Source organism: Anoplolepis gracilipes, chromosome 10 (assembly GCF_047496725.1).
Source record: "Anoplolepis gracilipes chromosome 10, ASM4749672v1, whole genome shotgun sequence".
Taxonomy (NCBI): domain Eukaryota; kingdom Metazoa; phylum Arthropoda; class Insecta; order Hymenoptera; family Formicidae; genus Anoplolepis; species Anoplolepis gracilipes.
Window position 1 is genome coordinate 6,687,273 of NC_132979.1, and position 27,307 is coordinate 6,714,579.

Consider the following 27,307-nt stretch of genomic DNA (forward strand, 5'->3'; position numbering starts at 1 on the left):
ATCGAGAAAAATGTTATTTTCAGTTTTTATTTTTCTTTTCTGTAAATATTTAAAATGATCCCGTATCGATTTTTTTCTGAATACTTATCAACAAAAAGAAAGATACAATAAAAATATTTTTTTATTAATTTCGGCTAAAAGCTCGATTTTTAAAAAGAGATTGAAATTAAGAAATGACTTTTTTAACATGTTTCTTTCGAGGTTCAATCGTCAAACTTTTATAGAATACTATTTTTATATGTTTCAATACTCTCAAATTTTTTCAATTTTTCGAGTTGGTGCAACATGATAAAAAAAATGTAAAATCATTTTTTTAATTATTTTTTTGATAATAAGATGAAAAAGTATTTATTTTTCTTGTAATAAATATAATAATAACGATAATAGTAATAATAATAATTGTAATAGTTATAATTACACTGCAAAATAGAAATATTTTTAATCCAAACACAATAACTCGATAACTCAGAAAATAATAGAATTAAAGAGCTGAAACTTTTTTCTACAGTAAGGACATGACAGGCTAAATGTTATTTGAAAACTCGTTGGGAACATTTTTAGTTTGCTTTCGGGCTACAGTTTTTTGAAGGAAGATACTTTGTGAGTATTTTTTTAATATTTAAAACTGTTATTGTATTTGCCTTGATGATAAAAGAGTTGTGCAATTTTCCTTTTTATAAATGATTATTTTTTCTGTAAAGAAGCCTTTCAAAGCGCTTACTCATATAATTGTTATTCTAGCGTGTAAAACTCAAAGTTTCTACATAACTTTCAATTACACCTTACATGTGTTTATATACCATTTTAAATTGATCGATTGTATTACATGTAATATAATTTAAAATTTTATCTAATTACCTAGGTTAATTTTAATGTGTGTCTTCTGAATGTGGAATCTGAAGAAATTGAGAAAATATTCTGATAATTGGATTGAATATTACATGTGATAGATATCATAATATAATTCGAGAAAATAATGATTTATCATTGCTCTTTTGCGAAAATGCAGAATAGAATTACCCTGTCAACTAAAATGTTAACTTGATAACATTTACTCTGATAAACGCTCATTTAAGATGAGATCAGTTGATTGTTTTTGCTCGCAATTTTAATGGCATTTTTCTAATGGAATTGATATCAGTCAGTACACATACTTGCAAAACATATACCTGATGTGATATTATAAATTGAAATATGCACTTTCCGTGGACACGTGGTCAGGGACGGGTAAATGAATAATATAAATATTTCAAATGAATTATTTAATATAAATAAAAATATTTTTATGGAATAATAATCTGCCAATATTTAGTATTCGGATAATAAAAAATATAATTAAAAAGATTGAAGACCGATAATGTTTATTTTCATATGAATCTTCGCAATCGTGTTATTTGGAGCATTTGATAAGCACATACGTCCCTGCATCTATCCCATATTACTCGATGTAGGAAGACACATTCACGTATAAATTTCAGCCGTTTAGTCGGTTTCTCCGAGTCTCTAGTGTAAACCTTCGCGTCTGATCTTCTAACGAAATGAGATTAACGCTGTATCTGATGTGCTCGATATTGCCTTTCGTTCTTGTAAATTCGGAAAGGCATTTCAACATTGATGTTTTCGTCGAAGTGATAATGGCCATTCGGAAATTTTATTCCGCAGCGACTGTTATATTCGCTCATCCTGGAGATGAGTTCGGCGATTATGGCGGTCAGTTCGGAATTTAATCACGGCACAGTATTATTGTCGCTGCGATTATTATTATTATTTTGTAAATTATTTGTAAATGTTAATTTAGTCGAACAAGTGTCTAATCTCGATAACCGATTGGAATAGATCAGCATCATTGGCAACTTGTCGATCGATTATTAATTCTGATTGATATTTTGCGATTTCTATTTAACATCTCTCAATTTTTCTGTAAACAGGAAGTAAAAAAAAAGATATCGCAATTTTAAGTTTTATTTAAACAAAATTTTTAGGATTTTCTTCCACTGCGAATTCTCGCAGTTCTATCAAGCTTATCATATTGAATTTGCAAAATCTTTACTTATAGATTTGAAAATTACGCACTTGGTGCATACGTGCTCCCGTATACTGGGCCGACACTACGTGGTGACCCTGGACGTACACTTTAGACGATTACAGAATTCGCTCAGATATAACCATAAAATAGTGAAACCCATTATCATCGTTATCTTGCCTGATTTCGAGGCATATCTGGAATTCGTAGAGGCGACTAATACCTATCCCATGTCCTTTCCTGTGTGGTTTGTGCTGTTTCTTTTTTCGCGCGCCAACGATACTCACGATTATTGCCACGAACCGATAGGTAATCCCTTTAACTTGGCATTCGATACGCAGATGCTAGTATTATGCCACAATGAAGGTGTTTTGCAAGAGTGGTACTCGGTCAAGGGCGAGACCACCAAAATCTTCGATTTGGCAGAATGGGAAGGTGATTTAGGATTCGTTCCCTTGACGAACTTATCCCTATACGATCGAAGGAAGGATTTGGAGGGAACTGTTTTACGGGCGGTCACAGTCAAGGTACTAGAGTAAATCTCCAATATGTTTTATTTTTTAGATATATAATAAAATAGTTATATATATATACATATATGGGCTCTAAATATTTTATAATTAATTTGACGTATCAATCAAAATACGTATTTGACATTTGAATTGACTATTTCCATCAAGTTTCTTTTAAGAAAAATTGGTTTTCAATTATGGTTAAATAATCCTTTTAGAGTCGTATTTATATAAAAAGTTATGTATAATATAGTTTAAAAATATTTTATATTTAAATTAAAATAATTATAAAACAAATTTTCGATTTAATTAATTCATATTAAATAAATTCAGGATATACAAATTTCTTCAAGTTTCGGAGTTGGAAATTACGTGGGCAATTTGTATGGGAAAGTGTTGGACGAGCTTACGCATTCTCTCAATTTTAGTTTGGATATAGTATCTATATTAAATGACCACGGCATGTGGAATAACGAGAATCTCAGTTGGTCTGGAGTAATGAATGAGATTGTGTCAGGTCGCGCGGATTTCGCTATCGCCGATATGTCGATGACGAGTTTTCGAGTACGTTACGTCGATTTCACGCTGCCCTTGATAATATCTAAGAACAGTTTGTTCATCAGACAACCCGGGATATGCGGTGTTAAGTGGCTCAGTTATTTTCAGGTAATTGCGATTAATAAGATTAATTGACAATAAAATTGTTTTGGTTTACATTTTTATTCCGTTATTGTGTGTTAACGATATATATATAATATATACTTTTAAAATATTAAAAAAGCAAATAATTTTTTTTAAATTAATAATTTATTGTATAATTATTCAACAGATGTTTGAGTGGAACATCTGGATTGCGATTGTCGTGTTACTATTGATTACCCCACTTCTGTTGTCTTTCATGAAAATGTATTGCGAATTTAGAAGAACTGTGGATTTGATTTCCGACAATTTTCTCTGCATTTGGGGTATATTTTGTCAGCAAGCACTTATAGGTAAAAATGTTTACACTGTTAAAAAACTAAAATTTATGCAAAACATTTTAATAAAATACTGATCCATTAAATATTTATAAAATATCACAAAGGAAACAGAAAGAAAAAAAAATTTTATTTTAAAGTAATTTAAGAAAGGTTTAATTTTTTTATTTAAAAAATTATTTTAATTAAGAATTAAAAATTAAATAACCCTTTTAAGTGCACTCTTTCTCGAAATTTTTTTAAATTAAATCTTTTTTTTAGCATTTCCGAGAAGTTCGCCGCTACGCGTTGCGTACTTTACGATATTCTTAACGGCGATACTGGTGACAGCTCATTATTCAGCAGCGTTAGTATGCTTCTTAACGTCTTGCACTCGCATTCTTCCTTTTCATTCGATAGATGAATTTGTCATCGACGGTACTTATCAATTAATCGTTCCACGTGGCAGTGCTGACTACGACATAATCTCCGTAAGTTCATCCAATTCATCTCAAATATTTTAACTTTCACTTCTGATACTCGTTTATTTGTAAACGACCGAATAAACTATGCTATGTTAAACCGTTGCATCCTGCAATATGGAATTACAATTACAAATTACGATTCGATGTCTATCATAAGCTTGTCAGCTGAAGTGTGTCTGTATTAAAAATGTTTTTGTGCGATAGTATCAGTCAGTGCATGAGAATGCTTTCTCGATGAAACTGATGAAACTAATGAAGAAGGAATCAGAATTACCGGAGACTATAATCGATGGTTTCTTGCAAGTACGATTTTGCAACTATGACAATATAGTTGATATTACGTAATTTTTTCGATAAAATTAATCAATTATTTCGGATAATACAATCAATTACTAATTATTTTTAAAATATACGATGTCTATGCTTGTTTTTCTTTGGAAGGTTATTTATATAATTTATTATCTATTATATTTGTTTAGGTATGCAATGAGAAAAATGTCGCTTACATGATATTGAATGCTTTGAAGAAAAATGTTGAAATGGAAATTCCTTGTAAATTGTCCACCGTCAGCACTGAAAAAATAGACAATTTAGGGATGATTCTGTCCAAAGGCAATCCATACACGGGCGTGATAAATTATCAGTGAATATCTAGTACAATTTTTCCATTCGCTTTTCTTCTTCCAATTATAAAAGTTTTGTATGTTTTATAGTTTGCAGAAATTTTTGGATAACGGCATGATGAAGCGTTTAAGGGATACGAAGATCTTAACGCATTCCGCCGAAAACACGGCTTACACACCGGTCCGCATGACTAATATCGTCCCAATTTTGGCGATTCTTTGTGGAGGGATTATTTTAAGTGTCGCTATACTGGTTATGGAAAACACTTATTATCGATACAAGAAAAAGAAACTTCAATCGCGGATTTTCTATCGTTCGAAAAAACAATTATTTCTTAAAAAGCAATAATCTCGCTTGAAACATATTATACTATTTTATGTGATCGGAATTTTTTATTTATTTAATTTTTTACTCAATGAGTGTCTTTATATGTTAATGAAAAATGCTATTATTATATATATTATTATTATACTATAGAAATATTACTTCTCATATCTTTGTGTGTATGTGTGTTTACAGATTTACAATAACAGTTAATTATATAATATTATGTAACATTCTAGTTTTAAGGCTTTCACGCCCACGGATATCCTCAGAGGAAAATATAATTATTATTTTATTTTATAACATTATTTATATGTTTGTGTGTGTTTGTCAAGGTATTTAAATATCTTTTTAGATATCGAAATAATAAATTCTTTTAAATATATATATGAAATACATTTTTTTCGGCAATATTGTGTCTAATTTATGAATAATTCTATAATTATTCAATATTGATGTATACTATAAGAAATATTCTTTCAGAGTGCCATGCGCAAATTGAGGCACATTTAAAATAAGATATTGTTGTGTATTTATGAAATGCGTGGATAAATAATACTGATTACGGGAATTTTACAACAATGATCCAGTTTACACCGTTAAATCGGTTGGTGGGGACTAAACATTTGATATGTTTCTGTTTATCGACATTCCACGGCAATTGTGAAAGCAATAGACAAATTACAGCATTATTTATAACATTTTCACTTTTTTATTTCAAAATTTTCTAATGGCAGTGATATATACGATCTGGTATGAGCTAAAACAAACCAAATGTTTACCGCGCGCCAGAATCTTTTGATACGCATATCAATTTAATTTGATATTTGCAATCAGGAGTACCACACTCAAAGTATGAGCGTTTATATTGTGCATATTAATCAATTTAATATAAATATAGTACTTATTAGTATGCGTATCGGTGTAAACTAGGACAATGAATAATTTACAGTTCGGGCGATGATTCGCTGATAGGAAGAATCGTGCCCTGATACGTATCCTCGCGTAATTTCTAACAATGTAGCAACAATTTATATCACCTGGTAGCACTCTTTTGCGCGCACCCCTATATTTAGATCCCTCGGATCCGATAAAGTCAAATGTTCGCGACGATCACTTTTCAGTCGCGCATCTGCGTCATTGAATCGCGGAACCTCGTTCTTTCTTTCCGTTAATTCAGGGCTGCGCTTTTGATAAAAGATCTCGCTTATGATCATTATTATTGTAGGATTTGTGTGAGAAATTAAAGTTATCGATTTTTCCTCCATTTATTTTAATTCTTACAAGGAACGGATCGTTTCAAATTAAACGTGTATTAATAATTATTTATTTATTGCAATAATATTTTTAATTAGACAAAAATTATATTTTTGCATAGTCATTCATTAGTTTGAATCTTTCTTTTTCACTTTAATTTTACGATGAAGTATACGACAGTGATATCTCTCGTGACGCTCTTCTTCGCGTTAACCATCAAAGCAGAAGAATTACACATTAACAATTATTTTCGGCTAATTAACGACGTCCACAAGTTTTATCGTACTTTTAGCATTATTTTCGTGCGGTCCAGCAATTGTCCTGGTAAGTATTGAAAGGAGCTTTCCGTCTTTTTCGCTTCTTATATCGCTTTAGTCAACGAAAAGAGAGTTTCTAAAAAAATATAATTAAAGCTTAAAAAAATATAATTAAAACGAATACTTTAGATCGCGCTTCAGATGTATGTAAAATAATTTTTATCAATTTTTTTTTCTGCAAATGTTTTTAATTATAAATTACAAAACGCAGATTTCGATATGACAACGCTGATGCACGCATGGTCGCGTGACTTCTCACGACAGCGGATCATAACCGCGACCATAACTTTCTCGGATCTAATGAGCGAGTACAACGTGTACCAGAGGAACATCGGGCGGCCATTGTTCGTTATTCTTCTCGACACCGGGGAGAGCATGAGCGAATTCATCAAGGTGACGAGGAGCGTAAAGCCCATCTCCTTCCCCGCCTGGTTGATCGTGTTTCTGCAACGTCCCGGAAAACCCCTCGAGGAGTATTGCCGACATCCTGCTGGCAACATGTTCAACGTAGACTTCAATACTCTGATGCTGGTCCTGTGCTACGACCATCCGAGCCTGATCGAGTGGTACGCCATTCGCGACAATCACACCAGGACATTCGAGCTGGCCACGTGGACCGCTGACGGAGGTTTAGCTTTTCGTACGCGAAAAACCCTCTACGCCAGGAGAAGCGACATGTTTGGCGACATCATACGCGTGGGATCTGTGAACGTGAGTTGCTTTAATGTTGGAAAATCATAAATAACCACCTTCTCGCGCAATTTGTCATAGAATCGATATTAGAATTTAATGATGCATCCTATAAGTAGACAACTGATAGATTGACTTGATAATTCTGTTGACGAATGGGATTCGAAGAAGTCGCCATTTTTCTTGCTGAAGAACGGTGAAATCAGCGGGTATTTCGGCTTGCTGATGATAGAGCTCAGCAGAGTGATGAACTTTACGATGAAGGTCCTGACTCCAACGGAAGCATATGGCAGTTTTAATAAGGAGGAAAATATATGGACCGGCGTGATCGGCCAATTGGTGAATGGCAAAGCTGATATCGGCGTCTCCGAATTCACGATAATGGAGTGTAGATTAAGTGTCGTTGATTTCACGTTGCCATTGATACATTCGCCAAGTCGCGTCTACTTTAAGCAGCCTGATAGAACCGATGTGCATTGGACTGGATACTTCAAGGTAATGATTACGTCGTTTAAAAATTATACGTGTGTTTGCGTGAACGTATGCATAATAGTAGTACTATAATTATATTATAAAATCTATAATAATTTTAAAGACTGAAATTATTTGATTATATCTGAGAAAATAATTTTAAAGCAATTTGTGAAACTCGAGGAAGAAAATATATAATAATGAAATTTAGGTTTGGTGAGAAATAAAATCTTTCTTCCTTTAAATCTTTCAGACATTTAGTTCCGGAATTTGGATCACGTTAGCGACGATAGTAATAATTGCTTCTATTCTGTTAAGTGTTATAAATGCAAAAAGCAATTTTTCGATTAACCTAATAGTCGAAAATTATATCCATGTTTGGGGGATTTATTGTCAGCAAGGTTTATCAGGTAATATTTATTAAAGGTACATTTATATATAATTTTTCAAACTATTTGTGACATTTAAAATATAATTGTTACATCAATCTGAATTAATGTACAAGTATTTAGAGCGCAGTATAATGTATATATTACATTTATTTTTGCGGATCACAGAATGTCCGAAAAAGTTGTCAATGAGATTGGCTATTTTCTCGATTTACGTCTCGTCGTTGGTAATCGCAGCCGCTTATTCAGCTTCGTTGATTAGCTGTCTAACACTATCTAAGCCAACCCTACCTTTCTCTACTCTGGAAGGTTACGTTGAAGATGGCTCTTATAAATTAATTGTCATGAAAAATAGCGCCGAAGAAGATTTGGTCCATGTGAGTTCGCTCTGTTAGCCATTGAAAATATTATTTGAGTAACAGAAATTTGTGTAGTCAGATATTTTGATCAACGCAATTACGAATAAAATTAATAAATTAATTTTATGATTTTTTCTATTTAAAAATATAAAATTGAATCTCACTTCTCTTCTCTTTCTTTCATATGTTTACATTCTTACAATATATAAATGTTATTAGAATTTTAGAAAATTATATTATATAATACAATAATTATATATAGTATATATATTAAAGAAAAAAATAATATCGTATTATTTGAATGATTACAGCATAACACTTCCATGTTTCTGAAAATGCACAAATTATTGAAAAAAAAGAAGTACTTGCCGTCTACATTGCCGGAGGGATTCAAGCAAGTTAGCGATTTAATTGGTGAAATTAACAGCATTAATTTTTTTTCATTGAAGTCAATTCACGCCAATGATTCTCACGCAGATCTGCGAGCAGAAGAATTTGGCATTTTACACGACGGAGGTATTCAAGAGCGCCACGCTTAATCTGAAGTGTAAGATCATGTATATAGAGACCGGAAGAATCGATAGTTTAGCGTTCGCTCTAACGAAAGGAAATCCTTATACTGGCCTCATGAATTATCAGTAAGTTCATAAAAAATGCATACTAATAATTTAATAATATAAAGCGGTGTACTTGTTTATCTAATGTGCGCATTGAAAATTAGCGTTTCTCCTTTTCTGTCAAATTTTTTAATATTCCAAAAAGTATTTTTTTAAATATTTAGAATCAACAATTTTAATTTAAAAAAATTAATTAATTTTTAATTGGGAAAATTTAATTTTTAATAATATTTTTCAAGATAAAGGTTTTGTTTAAAAATCTTGAGGAGTGATTCTGAGAGAATCTCATTAAAATAGTATAATATTAATTAGAAATGTAATATATAGTTGAAAAGAAATAATTAAATTGTAGTAAAAGATAGAATTATATTCAAGTAGAATTATTCGTGATCTTGTTAATTTTTAAGACAAATGTTTCAAACATTTTTCAGTTTACGGCGATTTCAGCTTAATGGTGTTATAAATAAATTGAAGAACCAGCAATCTTTCTTAAGTAATAATCCAACGAATACGAATTATTACAGCGTGGTTAGTTTAGGAGATATAGCACTGACTTTGACGATAGTGGTAGCTGGTATAATACTGGCATTATTTATCTTGATAATCGAGAAAATGTATTATTCTCTTAATATTCGGTTTAAAAGCAACAAGTCAAAAACTCAAGTTATATTCTTGGCGCAAAATTATAAAAATAAAACAGAAGTAATAAGAAATAAAGCAGAAAGGAAGTTTTTAAAGTTTCCAAAATTTTACGAATAATTGATCGAATATTACTGACATAATAAATGGAGATTTTTACTTTTTCTAATATATCTAAAAAAATATTGATAAAATATTTAAATTGTATATCTAACTTATACATTATAGTGATATAGTTTGAACTGTGAGAGAGTTTAATTAACACTATTTCTTGAATTTTAAATGTAAAAGATATATTTTATATACAAGTAATGCACACAATTCATAGATATAATAATCTCATTACAAATAAAACTTATAATTAATTGTGACATTATAAAGCTTATATTATTATATATATAATCTATTTTCCTCATACATTCTTATTTTTCTCTATTCATTTTATTATATGATTATTTTATTTTTTTATTGGAATTTGTCTTTTTCTCGACAAAATTTTATCAATTTTATCAATATCATATTTTATCAATTTTATCAATATCATATTTTTCTCGAAATCATAACGTGCATTTAAAAGAATTATCCTTCGATAATTTGGATAAACTTCAGTATAAGACGAGTAATTTTCTTCTTTCTTTGTGTAAATAACAATACAAATAATAGACGGTATTCTTGGTAATAATACATGCGTTTTTCTGTCGTGCCACGCATTCTTTGTTCGCGAAATTACTTTCTCCGCCAAGAGGAGTAGAAATTCGTTGCATTCATAAAGATACAGAAAAGGAATGTGCGAATGCAATATAGGTATACGTATATAAATAAAGAAATTCTACTCCTTTTTTAAAAAAAGACTGTAGATTTTATTTATCGCGCGACGTTGCATTAATATGAAAAATTTGTTTATTTTTATTTTGTCATTCAAAAGTTACTTAAAACTATTTTTTCTATACGCGAATACAATCATCAATTTCCATACATTATATTATTCCCGCGAGAGTATTTCATCACGATCACAATCTCCGTTCCTGCCATTTCCGCTAAACATAAATGTACTCATGTAAATAATGCATTGTACATGTAGATCGAAAACCAGATAACATTCGATAACATTCAATGGTGAATATAATAGTTCACAAGAATTATAAGAATTGATTAAGTTCGTGTAAATAAAATAAGTGATAAAAATCGAAAGAATGTCAAGGTATCATTTTATCTCGTGGTCGAAAATTTGACCTTTTTTTTAGATGCAAGATTTATTTTTCAAACAATAATTACTTGAAAAATACATATACACGTTTTGCAGAGATTATAAGTCTGGCTGTCATATTAAAGAAAGCATGTGGATTTGCATCGTGTGTGTTACGAAAAAAAAATATTTACATGAAAATAAGGTAGGCTGGATTGCGTAACGCTGAATATGCTTCTGGTTAGACACGGCAATGCGTAAAGACACATTGATTTATGAAGAAAATAAAAAAAAAAAAAAAGAAAAGAAAACGCGTATATCCCGCGACCTTTGCTGAAATTCGCCCACACGAATTTTACCCACGCGAATGCAATGGAGAGAAAAATGTCCCAACCGACTCTCTGATTTACAAGAACGTAAACGCCCTTCTGATTTCGCTCAAGTGTCACAATCTCATCAAGTACGTGAACGCGAGCGCGAGGTTTCGAGCATTCTCTCACACGAGAGGTCACGTAGGAGTATTTTAGTATGAAATTATAATATCCTCTGAAATTCGTTAATTTTATAGCTACATAAAAACTCAACGATTCGCCGAGGAAGAAAATTTTGTAAATTGAACATTCAAGAAGCTAATTTTGAAAGATTGAATAATTTTTTTTTTTTTTTCAGATATCAATAATTTATTAACAGTATTACTTATAATTGCCTGTAAATCAAATTCGATAAATAAAGTAATTTATGTATGTATCAATATAAATTATTATAATTAATTTAATTATAAAATATCTCATTTATATAAAAATAAATTATTGTATTTTATTTTTATATAAATGAGATGTTTTATAAATAAATTAATTATAATAATTTATATTGATACATACATGAATTACTTTATTTATCGAATATGATTTACAGACAATTATAAGTACCATAATACTGTTAATAAATTATTGACAAGCGGAAATGCAGTCAGCAGTTTCTTGCAGTCAATTCGGTACGCACTCAGGTAGCATAAACCGCCGGCGGCCGCGACGGATGTGAGCGAGCACGCGCTTACATTTCCGCTTTCCGTTCGACCGGAAGTGACCTTTGCCTCATTAGAAAAAACCCGCACGCACGCATCAATCTCCTGCAATGGATTGTCGACGATTGTTTGTCGCACACAAGTCGCTTCGATGTATATAAATTCGTAAGTGGTCATTATCGTTGCACCGAAGGTTAACCGCGTTGATTATCAATTACAAAAATGAATACGTCGTCTTTGCGAGTATCAATCGGTGAGAAATTAAACTCGAACATCACGCGATGGCTATGCGTGCAAGCGGCGAGAAATCTGCTTCTTCTATTGACAAATCATCTCGGACTCCCGTTATAAAATTTTTTTTTAAATTCTCGAATTTTTATGTTTCAAGATAATACATACAGGATGCACATCTAAAAGTTTGTTTAAAATGAGAGACGTTGAAATGAAAGCATCCTGAAATTAATTACTTCTTACATTCAATGCAAATGCAAACAAACAACTACATGTATATTCGCGAGATGCACTTGATAAATTTAATATGCTAGCCGAGATGTATTAATCCCACACTTTTTAAACAAAGTCTCTGACAAGTTATTAAATTTAATTAACTGTCTGAAATTAAAAATACAAGGAGTAAACTTTAACAGAAAACCTTGATAGTAAACATCATTGATTGCATTAAAATTGATATGAATTTGATGGTCTAGTCACCGAGGATGACGCGCATTAAAGAAAGAAAACGTGAAAAATTACCCTTTCATTTCTTTACTGCGTCGTCGGAGAAATGTTTCAAAATAAAAAAAAACCCGCATCGCTATGGGATGATGATGGATACGACGCGATCGCACGCGAGACGATTTAACGATGCATCTTTCCTTCGCGCGGCCTCGAGACATGCATTCTGCAGACATGCATAGTTGTCTATTATCGGCGCCGACGATCGACAACTGTCGTTCCAGGGGAAAAATAAGAATTCTCGTCGAACGACTGCGGTCTCCCTCTCTTTCCCTCTCGTCGCACGTGGCAGTCATTCTTAGCGCGTTGTGTCATCTCTTTGGGCTTGTCCAGAATGCCATTATATCGTGTCGCGACGTGACAGCTTCTGTAGTCGATCGTAACAATAATTATGACCCAGGAAACGATAATGCTTCTCGACCGATTGTCGTGCAGAAAACAATGATGGTGACGACGATGATGACTACGACGACCTGATCTCTGAGAAACCTTAAGATCGCACAGTGACGTGTTTCGCAAACAAGAAAAACTTACCTACAAGTTTTCTCATCAGGATTTAATGAGATTTTTATAGTCTCTTTTTTGTGGTAAATTATAATTATAGAATTATTTTTGATAACTGTGGGTGCTATATATAATTACATATTTATTTAAGCTACTTATTAAAAAAACCTCTCCGATAAAAGAAAAACATTTCGATACTTCTGCTTTCTCGAATATTTTATACAAAGATTATTTATTACTTAATTTTAAATTTTAGTATCACAATTATTCTAACAGAGTTTTTATAGTAAAAAAAGTGAAAAAAAATATGTAATCTAGCGAGATAAAAAACTCGGAGAATCTTGCAGTGAATCCGTCACTGAACACTGATTACCGCGAAGCTCATTAACACGTTCGAATGTGTGTAGGAAGGTGTTAGCTACGCGCTGGATCATTTGTCCTTATGAAACACTGATGGTTTTTAGAGGAAGCAGCAGCAATTGCCACTGCGCACGGATGAAAAATTACGAATCCAATAAGAACGCGAGTCGTTGTCCTCGACATCGAGTTGGAAATTATCTAACCGTTCCTGTCCTTATATAAAAGTGTCTGATAATTTAATTAGTTTCTCATTGATAAAATATTACGCACATATGCATATTATATATATATATAAACGTATTAATTTTTTTAATACTCTCAAGTCAAGTAATTTGATTAGCAAATTGTTAGAACGCGAAGAAGCACGTATATATTACTTTGTTATTAATTATAAAATAATATAAATTTATTATTACATTTGAGATAACTTAATTATTAGTCAGAAGTTAAATATTATATATTAAAAAAGTTTGTGATTTGATTAGGGACTTATTTTTTCTACAATTCTGATTTAAAAATTCCATTATGAAAAAAGCAACAAGTATTTAATTAACTGCTATTCAGAACGTAAATTACATCAAACTTCATAATGAGACCCTGTTGCTGATTAACATCGACGTTTATTTGGACACTGTCAAAATCTCCATTTGTCACGTGTCGCGAACGACACGATGTCAACACAGCGTTTATTCAATGTTAAACCGAAGGAACTGCCGACGTACAGTTCGATCAACATCGTAATCCAAGTACTATTGTGAAACGATACGATCGGCGATCGTAAAAGCATTTGAGTCGTGTAGCACTTTGACTTTTGTCCAAAATAGGCGGCCATTAGAGTCCTCGATGTGTGCAACAAGTTCTTATCTCGGAAGGATAAGTCACGAGGTGGCCCTTCTCTCTCTTTCTTTCTTTTCCTCAAAACTGTTCGCACGTTACTTTTCTTCGTCTATGTTCCTTTATACTTCAAATTATCATTTTTATTCAATTTTTATTTTGATACGCAAATTTTATTACTTTTTTACAATCTTTTATTCAATCTTTACATGTATTTTTTTTTTTAGTGTATAAAATACAAATCTCCGTCTCTCCGTTTTCCTTCTCTCTCCCGCCAACGTCAGCGGCAGCAGCCCACGTATACCGGGTGTCGCGTGGGTGTGGGCCACGTTGGGCACACACAGTGGAGAAGGGGGAGTCGCGCGATACCCCACCGCCGGGTTGAGGTATGGGATGGAAAGGAAAAGAGCTGTAGTGTGTATCTACAGCTGCCTGCTGTAGACGCGATTATGTTCGTGTCTGGCGAACCCATTCAGTACTTCTCACGGCACCGGGGGCACATGGTGCGGTCGCGACCACAAGCCGTTTCCGCGAGCGGTACACACGCACATGAGCAACGCGACGAAGAAGTGCAGCAAGAGCTCCGGAAGATAAGCCCGCTAAAGGAAGTTGGGGAAGAGCGGAGGACACGAGGAGCGAGAAGAGAGATAGAGGCCGGACAAGTAGTGCAAGAAGTAATATTTAAAAATAAAAACTCATTAAACATGTTAGAAGAATTTATTTGAAATCTATTGGAATCTATAAAGATAAAAAGATGTTTAAAAAAGCAATTGAAAAAGTAAAGAGAGAGAGAGAGACCAAAAAGGGGGAGATTGGCTGCACCATTAATTAAAAGAAAAATTCTTTTTAAATTTCTTTCAAAATTTCTCAAAAATATACACAATAAGTGGAAAAAGTAGTGCGCGTTCGAAAGAAGGACGTCAGCAGAAGGAGAAGAAACTGCGCCGCGGAAGCTGCGACGATCCTCGCGTCAACATTTGCGGAAACGCGTGGCGCGCGAAGAGTTTGGTTCCGTGCCGATTATGGCACCGATGCCGTGAATGTTCTTGTCGATAAAGTTCCGCGAGTTCCGTGTCGATTCATCTCTGGATGCGAGTTGGCGATCCTTAAATAGTGCTGTTGCATACAATCTAAACGCACATAGAAAAAAAAAGGAGAGAAAGAGACATCCGATTGGAAGATAAGAAAGGAAGAGGGAACACACGCAAGGTCGGATAGAGCAAATCTGCGGCAAAACAATCAGTATTTTAAGATTGAGTGACACGAAGGTAATTAGAACTAATTTTTATTGTTATTATTATTATTATTATATATATATAGATATACAAAGTAGGGAGGCAATTTTTTAATATATTATTGTATATATTTATATTTGCGTGAATTATTTATCGCGAAAGGAGAGAATAAGTTGATCTCATTGAAAGAGAATAAATGTATGCGAGTTATCGGTTATGACGATCAGTTAGTATCTACTTTTCCATTATGTTGAAATCTTGACTCGATTGGTAACGCAAATGGTTTTAATGAATCCAATAAAAGTCAATGTAATAATTCTGACGTGCTCTGGAGAGAAAGTGTAGTAATTTAATGTAACAGCTGGAGAAGTTGAAATAGAGTCAGATACTTTTAGATAAGACTCAACCGATACTTTTTTTTGAAATCGCGATTTGCATTTGCTTTCTCGTAATCAGGGTATAATTAATTATGGATGAAAAATATAAGTATTTTGTTAAAGGTATTGTTACCGGGACGAAAATAAAAAGCGCGGACTTGTAAATCAGCTCCTACTCACGGAAGTCGTAGTCAAGTGGTTTTCCAAGCGTGGAGTATTCGGCGCAAAGTACGCATCGCATTAATAAATATATAGATGCGATCAGAAATTTTAATCAAATCGTTATAATCATTCTCGTTGTAGAACACGGAAAGTTACGTAAGCGATAATTATGTTGTTCTGAAATTTCGTCCCGCGGAATATATTTCTCTTCGAGAGAGATAAATCGCGCGACATATCTCGAGGAATGAATCACGCCGATTAATCTCACAATCAATACTTATCGTCGATGAACCGTGGAATTTTTTTTTTTTTTTTTCTCAAGGAACCGTTCGCCGATAATAATCGATTGAGATAAATTTGGAGCCGACAAATCGAGATTTTAATCAGCAAGAGACTCGATTCGGTTATGTCACATTATATTAATATATTCACACGCAGCGTAGTAACGGAGAGTTGTGTTACATGACAAATTATGTTAATTCGACATTACGTCACAAACCGCTAGAAACAGCTTCATAAACGTCAGGCAGGTAGTATTCAGTCGGGGCAGATTGTTGTTACACAGCTACAAACCGCATAACGAAGAAACAACGCTTCTCCGTCTCTCCGTTCTCATCCACTTACACGGAATTGGATCATTCGCAGTCCGTTGGGAATAGAGCAGCGACTACGATTCGCGAAGGAAGTCGATCCGCTAAGTTTCACACGGAGATTGACGGTAGACGCGAGTCGGCATTATACTTTGCTAACGTAATCAAGAGGGAGGAATTCTGCGAGTACAATTATTAGAAGGACGATTATAAATGTGACGTACCTCCCCGTAAGAGTTAGTCTCATAGTTACAATAGTATATAGAGGAGGGAAAAAAATCCGCGCCCATTTGTCTTACGAATGAACTAGTCGCTATATTTTTCTTTAAAATATTTTTTATCCGCGTTGGTTGAAAAGGAGGGAAATTTTTTTTTTTTTTTTCTTAATTTGTCAGAATTTATTTACTCGGACGACTTTAACTGATTCAAAAAACACTTTCTTCTCTCGCTTTTCATCTATGAATTTTTTCATGGATTCCAACTCGTGGAAAATACCTAATATGGACGGAGGAAGAAAATTGGGTCAGCGTTTTCGCGTTAATGCAGCTGCACCTTATTTGAGTATTGACGTTGATATATCTCTTTATTCTAACTTTATTATTCGATCCAGTTAGACGTGGTAGACGGGCAATGCCGTCGGCCTACTCGATTAACAAAGAACGGCGTGGAGAATGGGAGCAACGGACTACTATACGCGCGGAAAGCCGTAAAATCATTCGCTTATAATGACGTTCTTGTTGGAAAATGCATGAATTTTCTTGTTGCAGGTTTAACGAGGGAGACGGGCTGCGAACGGCAGTTTTTCCCGTTATCCCGGCGATATAAAAGGCTCTCTCTCTCTCTCTCTCTCGGAGAAGAAAGGAAGGGAGAGAAAAAAAATTTCGACCTCGAGATTTTGTGAAATCTCACGGTCACTCATCATCAAATGGGATCGCGAATCGCGCGATAAATAAATCAGGTAAATCACTCGACACACATTGCCCGAGTTCTCTCGCACGCGCGAGCGCTCGCGCTGCCGGAAGCGTAAAAAAAAAAAAACGCACGTATGATGGACGATTTGGGATTTCGCTTGGCCGAGTCTCGCGAGCACGGGAAACGACGTCTGATTCCGTTAAACGCGTGCGAAGTTCACGCATTTGTTCGAGCTGTCTTTCTCGCCTGGTGTGACGGATCCAAGCGCATCGGCGACGACGACGGTCGTTATTCGGTTAAAGTGCTCGTAATTGTCCGATGTAAATGTCAATCGGATACGGAATCGAATTTTGAATATATATTTATTTTTAAATGATTTCCCTCTTCGTTTCTTATATACGAATAATGAAAGAAATTAATTATTTTTTTTTATATAGAATAGAAATTTAATAAGTCAGTGTCTTCGTGAAAAAGGAAAGCAAATTTTAAATAAAATTCCTTTTTGTGCTTTCTGTTTTCGATTTTATTGCACGAGAAAAAAGAAAAATTTATTTGCACATAACTTTTATTTATATTTAGATATCAATATTATAAATAAAATTAAAAATGCCACATTAAAATCAAAGTATAATGAAGAGAAAAAGCAAATATGAAACTAAAATTTTTTACAGATTTTTTTTTCTTTTATGAACATGCTGCATAATTTTATTTTACCATACAATTTATTAATTAATTAATAACAATTAAATTTTATAATTAGAATTATGAAACAGTTGGATCGTCGATTAAAAATAGGCAATTAGCAGTCCTGAAATAAATTCAATCTAAATTTAAAAAATACTTTCAGAAGTCATTTGCTTAAAAATAAGCGGGTAGACGATAGTGCTGACTTGTCGCTCTACCAATTACAATAATAATGAATTCAAAATGAACCTAACGGTGCAACGATACAGGTATTTAATCAGAATTGTGAGACAGGCTTATCGCTAATTACATTCGTTTCGGAAAGTTTCGCGCTTTTGTTTTCTTCGTTAACTCGCGATTTATCTCGATGCCATCTAATTATACACATAGCGGAATCGTGTCGTCGCCGGCGAGTAATTCGTGGATACAGCTCCAGAACGCAATTATTATATCGTAGCAAAAAAGTTTTCAAATTAATAGTCTCTTCACGAGCCTGTAAGCCTCGACTTTACTTGATTCTCGGGAAGAAATATCGTAATTATAGATCAGTTTCGCGTTTCGCAGGAGGATGTAACGCCTAACATTACGTCACGGAACTCGTATCACGTCGATGCGACGACGGCATTCGCATGGTAATACGGTCGATAATGGTCGGCGATCGATCTATCTCGATCGTAAGAGAGGCATCGCGCCGATCGCTCCCGCCGGCCATTTATGGCAGCTCGCGAGACGCGGCTGTCAACCCTGAATCGCGTACGATCGCCTCGCGATTAGAATGCAACCGCACGTTGTTTAACGCGGACGATCATTCTTAACGCACGACACCTACACACGCAAATACGTGGCATGTATGTATATATATATACGCATGGTGTGTACCTCGATGTGCGTATTGTGCAAGAGAGAGACATGTGCGACGGGGTCGCTGCCCACATGCGTTGCGCGACACCCACATAAAACGCAGCTACCGACTTGATGGTCTCCGTAATCCGTTCGTCGATTATAGCCTCGGCAAACTTACGCGATGATAAAATATTACGTCGACGGTAATTTTTAGCGTGGTCGGTGATATTTGAACGTCGCGGTACGGCCTTGCGAGTCGAATTGACGTCGAGAATGCGATAGATCGTAGAAGTTGTCCGTATTTTTTTTTTTTTTTTTTCTTTGAAGTATGCACAAGTGTCGCGTAGAGTGAATGTGAATTAACAAACAAGATACGTGTAGAAATTAAACGTTTTTGTAAATTCAATTAACTTATTGGCACCGACTTTTATTGTGAATGCGACAAATTGTAAGAATCAATTATTTAATATTTTTTTCTTCATTGGAGAAGAGAGAGAGAGAGAGATGAATTTTCTTGCATCAAAAGGATGCAATTCTGATAAATATTATTATTTATTAGAATTTTGTTTTTTAATTTAGAAAAGGAAAATTTTTTGACCACATATCAAATAAACGGTAATTAATATGTTTTTATGAATAAAATACGATCTTTTGTTTCAAAATCAAGAATTAGATTCTTCTTGGCAAAGGATGATATTAAACCCGCATCAAATTGTAATTTCAATAGTACACTTGAGTTTACAGTTTACTTTAGACGATTTATAAGTCGTAAGAAAATTCAATGTATATTCTAAATCACATGTAAAATTTGATATAGAATTTTATTTATAATTTTATATGTTGTGTTTAATATAAAAAATATTTGTAAAAGTGACATGTATACAGAAATATGTAATTTAGAATAGGCGTTAACTTTTTCGTGAATTACAGGTCTAAAGTGGGCTCCAAACTCAAATTGATTCTTGCGGTAATTAATCGTTCGTGATTTATCTTCAACACTGAGACCATAATAAAATAAGAAAATTAATAAAAAATATCGAAATAATAAGAAAAACATTATTTATTTCGATAACATCCGTAACAGTCAATTATATTTGATTCATATAATCAGCTATATTTTATTAGTATACACAAATTTAATATTCGATACAAATATAATGACAGGAAATAAATTTTCAGGTAAACAAGAATGAGATGTTTCGAATGATTTTTAATCATTTTGCTGACAAAATCAACCGATCGAAATAATCGTGAAAGAAGATGGTGTATCGAGGCAGTTTGCAGACAGACGATCCCAGAGATGCTCCGAAACTGGTGCGGATGTCTCCGTTGCGTAGTAGCAGGCAAATAAATTCGGAAGGGCCGAATTCACGAGGCGCCGTCTCTGTTAAGGGCCCGACTTATCACAGCTCGTACGCGATGCCGATCGACGCTCATCGGGCGCGATTGATCGAGGAGAGGCGACTGGGTCGCGAGCGGGACATCGAGTCGGTCGAAAAGGTGATCATGCGGACCACCGGCATGAAGATCGGGACGCCGAGGTTACGCAACATTAATCAGATTCGCGAAACTGTCTTCGTGGACCAGTCGCTTACGCCGATGGACCAGATCGGCAAGTCGGATTCGAGAAATCGACCGCGTAGCGTCGCCGTCGGCCTCGAGGAGGGTAGAATATCGAGGACTCACAGTTCTCTTCTGGCGGACCTGAAAGACTTGGAGAGACTGAGAAACACTCCACCGAGGTATCACAGAGGTCCTTCGCAGAGGACGGAAGGCTCGGAGTCAAAATCGATCTTGAAGCAAAAGTACGACGCGCCGGCTTCAGCCAAGATTCGGTCGGACATCTTCAAGATCCAGCAGATGTTCCAGTCTGCGGATCCTTCGTCAAGGACGGTGATCAGAAGCAGCAACGACAGGAAAATCAAGAACGATGCGGAGAAGGAGAAGAGGAAACCTGGAACAGAGATGAATAGAACTCGGTTGCTGGCGCAAAAGATTCTCGAAGCGTCGAGGAGTAATCGGGAGTCTTTGAAGGATCAGTATAACAATCCAAAGAAAAACACGTCCAACAAAGCATCGAGCAAGGAAGCGAACGGAAAGGCATCGAATAAGGTTTACCAAGAGAAGATTTTGGAAAAGAATTCGAAAGACAGGCACAAAACGAGCAAGCAGAAAGAAGAAACAACTTGGGATGATCAACCGCGTCCGCCCGCTCGCAGGAGGCGAAACTCGAAGAATCGAGGATGGAAGGATGCAGATCATTACGCGGACGAGCGTTTGCTCGAGGATCGAAGGTTTTGTAATTCTCTTGGTCGCGAGGAGGACTCGTTGAACGAGACAGAGAGTACGGAAGAGAATTCCAAGGCCAGTTTTAATCTGGAAAGACCGGATATTCTGGACGGGCTGTTGAAGGAGTCCGACCAGCAGTTGGCGAACCTGAAGAGCGATCTCGGCGAGAGAGGACGTTCCCGGAGTCATTGGCGAGGATTCGTGCAATCTATGAGGCTGCACGACGTGGAGCTTCATTCTGACAGCGAGGATCAACGGAAGGGTGAGTTCTTATATACTTTGAAAAGTATTTTAATTCTGAAATGCTCGCAAACTCTTAAATATTTTACGTCATTCTGATAAGTTTGCGGTTAAAAAACTGCGGGACAAATTTTAGATAAATTAGTATGAATCTCGAATGAAAACAAACTTTGTCAAATTTTTACTAGCATTAATTATAATTACGTGTGTTTCGATTTATACGAAACAGCTTTAAAGAGAACATCGCGAGTATTGATATCATTCTGCGGGGTTTTCTGGTATTTCGTTTGACAATGCCTGTTGAAAAAGGATTCGGGTTCATCACTTTAATAGCCCGAGGGCTATTTGAAGAAAAAGATCACGTTTTGTAAACCGGCAGATTAAATTAGCCACGTTTGTCGAGGTGTTTAAAATTAGGGTACAACCGGCGTGCCTGTTAATCCCTCGGGGCACCCCTATTTTTAGACGCTCCCTCACTCGCTTATTCGTTCATTCGTGTTACAATCTATCGCAGGTCAGGGTAGTGTGTCTCCAGTATAGAGTGTGTGTAACTGGAGTGATCTCTCGAACATATGTCCCATATGGATTTAAGCCAGACGTGCACCAGAGAGAGCCTCTTCTCCGGTTCCACAGTGAAAGATTCGAGTTGATGATTATCCCGGGCATTTTTGAACACCCTTAATGCGTATACAATATGCTGGACACTTATATATGTGAGTGATGAATTCCATAAAATTAAATTTTTCGAGTATCAAATTTACGAGCCAAAGCATCATTGTATTTATTAATTTGTTGCATCGATAATTTTATTCTTATTCACTATAATTCTTTCAAAATTAGAAAAAAATCTCGAGAAAATAATAATGCATAAAATTAATTTTAATTTACATAGATTTAATACAGATCTTATTATATTATTTCACACATTATAGTAAAATTAAATAAGCCTCCAGAAATTGTTATTAAATATCAGTTTATAAACATAAGCGTTACCTACATTTTACTTAATTGATACAAATCGTGTGAATAGCAAAAGTGTCGGTTTCATTCTCACGGTTTTGTCTATGAAATGAAATTTTATGGTTCTCCATTGTATGTACGAACGCGTGAGTGCCTCGGCACCGCTGTCTCTTTTGCTTGAAAAGGTAAAAGGTAAAAAAGGTATTCGGCGACAGGCGTAATCTTACCGCTCTTTTATCCTAGTTAAGCATTCTTATCCGGTTTATCATCTTACATGTAGACTCACGATATCTCCTCGCTTGCGTACGTCCCCTCCCAATGACTCAAGAATGTTGATACGCAATTATAATTCTCGGCTGAAACAGTCAACTGCATTTATGCAGGATACATAATATACTAAAATATAATAATGAAAAAAAAAATTTATAAGTATAGTTGAATTAAAAAGCATAATTTAATCTTCAAATTTTCTTTATTAATTTGACAAGAAACGCTGTGTATTCTGTTTTAAGGATACAAAATTAAAATCGATTCTGTCTTAGAAAGTAATTAATGCCATTAAAAATTAACAAAATATTCGTCAAATATATATTTGAAATAAACTTCTTTTCGGTACGTTGTGAAAAATTTTCGCGTTGCATTCGCAGGTAGATATCGTCACATTACGCCGACCATACGTAATTTTGCCGCAATGCGAAGCCGTACTCTCTCCCTCTCACTCCCTCTCTCTTTTATCCTTCTCCAGGGAAGACTCGTAAGTAGCCGCCTCGGGGGAAAAATTCCTGAATCAAAAGGATCTCGGGTCGTCAGTGGCCCCGCGAAGGGGTTAATCCTTTCTCGCGTCGTGTTTGAAATACCGCGTTTACGCTTGAACTATGTACCTATCCTCTTCTCGGATGCCTGGCTGTTCGAGTAATATACCGTGCCCGAAACCCCAGAAGGGGCATGTTTCTCCCTCTCGTGTCGCGCGAAATATGTGGCATTTATGTTCTCACGGTATCGCGAAAGTTTTCATAAACGAAGGAGAAACGCGTATCGCGCTAATTAACAGTCCGATGACACGCAATCATATTTTATCGTTCGCCCCGGCTCGCGATTCGATTGCGTAAATATCGCGCAATACAAGAGATTTATTGAATGTGCAGGGAATAAAATTATTTTAGCCGTTTATTTACATTTTCTCGTTTTTCAAGATTTTATTTAAGCTTCTTTTATTTGATGTGATATTAAAATTTCAAAGATTTATTGTAGAGAAATATATATAAATATATACATTCATATAATTTTTATAAAGTTAAAATTAAGTTATATTTCACGATACAAATTATTTATTTTCCAATTTTAATGTATGTAAAATGTATATCCAGTATTGTTCCTTGAAAAATTTGTAAAAAGAAATAATTACGACAACAATAATTATTCAGTTAATTTTATTATTTAAAAAATAAAAAAATTATTAATTATTGACATAATAATAATTTATTACTAATAATTTTGACTATATATATTGTAATACAAAAGCATTTTTTTATCAAATTTAGAACAATTTTTTTTCGATATTAATGGACACAGATATAAATTATCCAATATTGCGAGGCAAATATCGATAACTTTACACGCCCACGTAATAAATTTTTACAATTCGGCTATCGTGCTAATCTCTTGTAAACCTCAGCGTGTCAAGATAATAGAACTGATTCACCAGAATCGAATAGCCGAAGGGTCGTGTATAACAAAATTCTACAGATACAATAGAGCGCATCGATGCGATAACCACGACAGATATCACTGCGTGATATGCAGCATATATTGAAAATATTCATTTCCTTGACATGATTGCACGAGTTTATCTTATATAGGATGTTCTAAAATCTCTGATCTTGAGTTTCTACAAGAAATTTAAAAACGATTGTTTTTCGAAGAGATTCTGCGAGAGCTTACGATTATTTTTTCTTTTTGTTGTTAGTTTCTAATGTTAAATATAAAATATTTCAGTAATGCTAAAATTTAATAAAAATTGAGATTAGAAATCGACATTTTTCAAAAACTTATTATATGAAAAGCATATAGTTGATGATTTATTAATTATAATAAAAACGTTTTTTATATCTCCCTGGACGTTGCAATTGAGAAAAATTAATTCCTTATCTATCAAGTTTAATAAATATTAAAATTAATATAAAAAAATCATTCTATATATCGAATGTTTAATCTCTCATCTGTTCTAACAAATTTTATTTTTATCTTCGATTTTTCTATGATATAGAACACTAAGCCTGAAATTGCTGAAATCTTATTTTAAATAAATTTAATTGACTAAAGGATTTTATTTTCTCGAATCTTATTTCGCCGCAATATTCTGACTTCCGTTTCGCCGAAAGAAAATTGACTTTGAATTCCTGAATGGATCCACCGGTTAGAGGACCGATATCTCGCGTAGCATTCACCCTGTATAAGCGTTGACGGCCCTTGCCCTTGAGTCTACGCCCTAATATTGATCCGACATCCCCACCATGGTGGGTCACATTGGTGATCCCCCCTTTTCTTCTACCCCGCCGTTGGGGGCCGTTGATCGTCCATACATCGTTCGGATGCGCCACGCCGTCAGTGTAAACGTGGCTGTCAAACCGTTAAGACTTTGTAGACCGATCGATTGATAGCGTTCGTTCCCTCAACGCCGGTCTTCTCTCTTTTCGCTCCTCTTCCTCTGTTACTTCCTCTTACAATTCGCCACGATGCCGCCCTACGTCACGAAATATCTCAGTGCAGATGCGACCACGCGGTAGGATACATGCTCTCCGTTGCGGATATGGTGCTCTGCGACGTCTGTGACAACAAAGGTGAGGGTGATTTTCTCTCTTTTCCTTGAAACGGACAAATATCGAAGAGAAATAGGCGACGTCATGGCGAAGGGACTCTCCTTCTTAATTCTTAATTTGGAAATAATTTGACATTACTGCTTAAATATATTTGGGAATCGAAAATCCTGGGGAAGAAAAAATGTTTGTAACGAGAAAAATGAATTTATCAATTGACGTTTAAATACTGCGAAAATTTCTAAGTGTCATAATAGCACATCTGCTTCTTTTATAATTAAATTTTGACATCTGTCTTCTTAATAGAGTGATTTTGAATATAAAAGAAAATTTGATAAATGGCAAAGATGAAACATTTCTATTTAGATCGCTTTATATCACACATTTCATAATTGCATATCATATAGAGTTATAATTATGCAATTAGAAATTATTATAAAAACCATCAGAAAATCTCCAGATATTATTCGCGATTCTAAGCAAAGTGAAGATTTCTATGTAACGAACTTTGATATTTTCACGAATACAAATTTGCTTTCCCGTGATTAACTAATTGATGTCATTGTCTTTCGCGACATATGTACGTTATCAATTAACTCTCAAAGAAGGAAAAAAAAATCTGTGTCGGCGAAAAGGTCACAGATTTCGCTTACAAGAGAAATTGCACAGTGGAAAAGAAAGTTTTGCGATGCCACCGAGGGGATAACAGGAAATTGCGGGACTTTCCTGGGGAACGCGGAATTTCCGCAAGGGAAAAGGGTCTGCGAGAGGCACGACGTGACGGGTAGCGTTTTACGTAGCCCGAGATCGCGTGAGTGATATACAACGGAGTCGACCTTTGACACGGTGAAGGTGAGATCTTACGACCTTACCTGCAATACTGCGGGTAAATCTTACCACAAGGTAGCGGATTTTCGCGAGCAGATGCGCAAATACTTTATTTTAATTCGACACGCAATTTTGGCGAGAAATGCGCCATATCTCCAAATAGATAATTCAATTCAAACATACAGGATATTGTATGGGAAACTGATTTTTTGTAGGACTTAAATTACATAATTATTTAAATTATATATAATTATACGTAGTAGTATATACAATTGAAGATTCTTAAATATTTATTTATTATCAGTAATCAATATATTATGTAATGATTATGTTTAATAAAAATAAAATATTATATAAAGATTGTATTTGGAGGTTTTGTTACTATTTGTCGTTACTTTAATAATGGAGTAAAATAGTATCTCAGAGAGAAAATATGGTTTTTATATTATTTCATTATCAAATAAAAAAAATTAAATAATTATTCAAAATTAAAAAAAAAGAAAACAAGTTATTAAAATCTAAATATTTGTGAGTTTATATTTTTATTTTAGACGATGAAAAAGGAAATCAATAGAGAGTCTCGTCGTTAAGAAGATTTATAAATTGCGTGATAAGGCCTTTCATCCTCTTTTATATAAATTGCTGTTGATGTGATTTACTGTGCTGTTTGTCGAGCCGTTTACAAGCAGAATGCATAGCAAAGGTGAGAGAAATCTGCGATAGTTGCATGGTAAATGCTTGACATTTTCACCCTGTCACGCATGAATAAATATGGGACTGCTTTTCGAACATCATAAACTTGATTAGTCACCTTAAAAAAAGTGTGCGAAAGCTGATTTCATAAAACATTTCTCGAGTGACATTTTTCTGTCGTCTTTAATTAAATATATCAACACTTGTCGTCAAGTTTTTCTCCACAAAATATTTTGATTTTTCATATATATATAATTATTATAATTTATCAGAATTTTTTTCAAGAGATAAATTCTACACTTCTTTTCTGCGTAATCAACTATTTAATATCCCACGCTCTTTCGGAACTGATTGCGTCGAACGAAATTTCCC

At 34.4% G+C, this 27,307-nt stretch overlaps 3 protein-coding genes across 6 annotated transcripts in view; all 3 read left to right on the forward strand.

The window, feature by feature from the left end:
* The first annotated feature begins 1,538 nt into the window (after positions 1-1,538).
* LOC140670543 (glutamate receptor 1-like) lies at positions 1,539-4,979 on the forward strand. Its single transcript, XM_072901203.1, has 8 exons — positions 1,539-1,710; positions 2,057-2,550; positions 2,869-3,201; positions 3,365-3,527; positions 3,774-3,982; positions 4,187-4,279; positions 4,456-4,619; positions 4,690-4,979. Exons 1-8 carry the CDS (start codon positions 1,539-1,541, stop codon positions 4,946-4,948), a joined length of 1,887 nt encoding a protein of 628 aa, XP_072757304.1. The 3' UTR covers positions 4,949-4,979.
* A 1,366-nt stretch (positions 4,980-6,345) lies between these two features.
* LOC140670342 (probable glutamate receptor) lies at positions 6,346-13,085 on the forward strand. Its single transcript, XM_072900911.1, has 9 exons — positions 6,346-6,505; positions 6,710-7,209; positions 7,357-7,683; positions 7,913-8,069; positions 8,217-8,425; positions 8,719-8,805; positions 8,885-9,045; positions 9,456-9,726; positions 12,942-13,085. The coding sequence occupies exons 1-9, from the start codon at positions 6,346-6,348 to the stop codon at positions 13,083-13,085; spliced, it is 2,016 nt and encodes a 671-aa protein (XP_072757012.1).
* Positions 13,015-27,307, forward strand: part of LOC140669920 (uncharacterized) — a 35,455-nt gene continuing 21,162 nt past the window's right edge. For 3 of the 4 annotated variants that reach the window (XR_012047429.1, XR_012047430.1, XM_072900132.1), the window contains exons 1-4: positions 13,015-13,195; positions 14,534-15,574; positions 17,438-17,628; positions 20,289-21,660. Coding sequence is in view for 2 of the 4 variants with exons in the window: in XM_072900132.1 (XP_072756233.1) it covers positions 20,370-21,660 (1,291 nt within the window). In the remaining 2 variants the exon portion in view is untranslated. The remainder of the gene's footprint in view (positions 13,196-14,533; positions 15,575-17,437; positions 17,629-20,288; positions 21,661-27,307) is intronic. The other variant, XM_072900133.1, reaches the window with a different exon arrangement.

Coding starts and splice junctions, on each gene's coding strand:
- LOC140670342 (XM_072900911.1), top strand. CDS start 6,346: ATGAAGTATACGACAGTGATATCTCTCGTGACGCTCTTCTTCGCGTTA. Junction 7,210..7,356: donor TACGCGTGGGATCTGTGAAC/GTGAGTTGCTTT, acceptor TGGGATTCGAAG/AAGTCGCCATTTTTCTTGCT. Junction 7,684..7,912: donor ATTGGACTGGATACTTCAAG/GTAATGATTACG, acceptor TAAATCTTTCAG/ACATTTAGTTCCGGAATTTG.
- LOC140670543 (XM_072901203.1), top strand. CDS start 1,539: ATGAGATTAACGCTGTATCTGATGTGCTCGATATTGCCTTTCGTTCTT. Junction 3,202..3,364: donor AGTGGCTCAGTTATTTTCAG/GTAATTGCGATT, acceptor ATTATTCAACAG/ATGTTTGAGTGGAACATCTG. Junction 4,620..4,689: donor ACGGGCGTGATAAATTATCA/GTGAATATCTAG, acceptor TATGTTTTATAG/TTTGCAGAAATTTTTGGATA.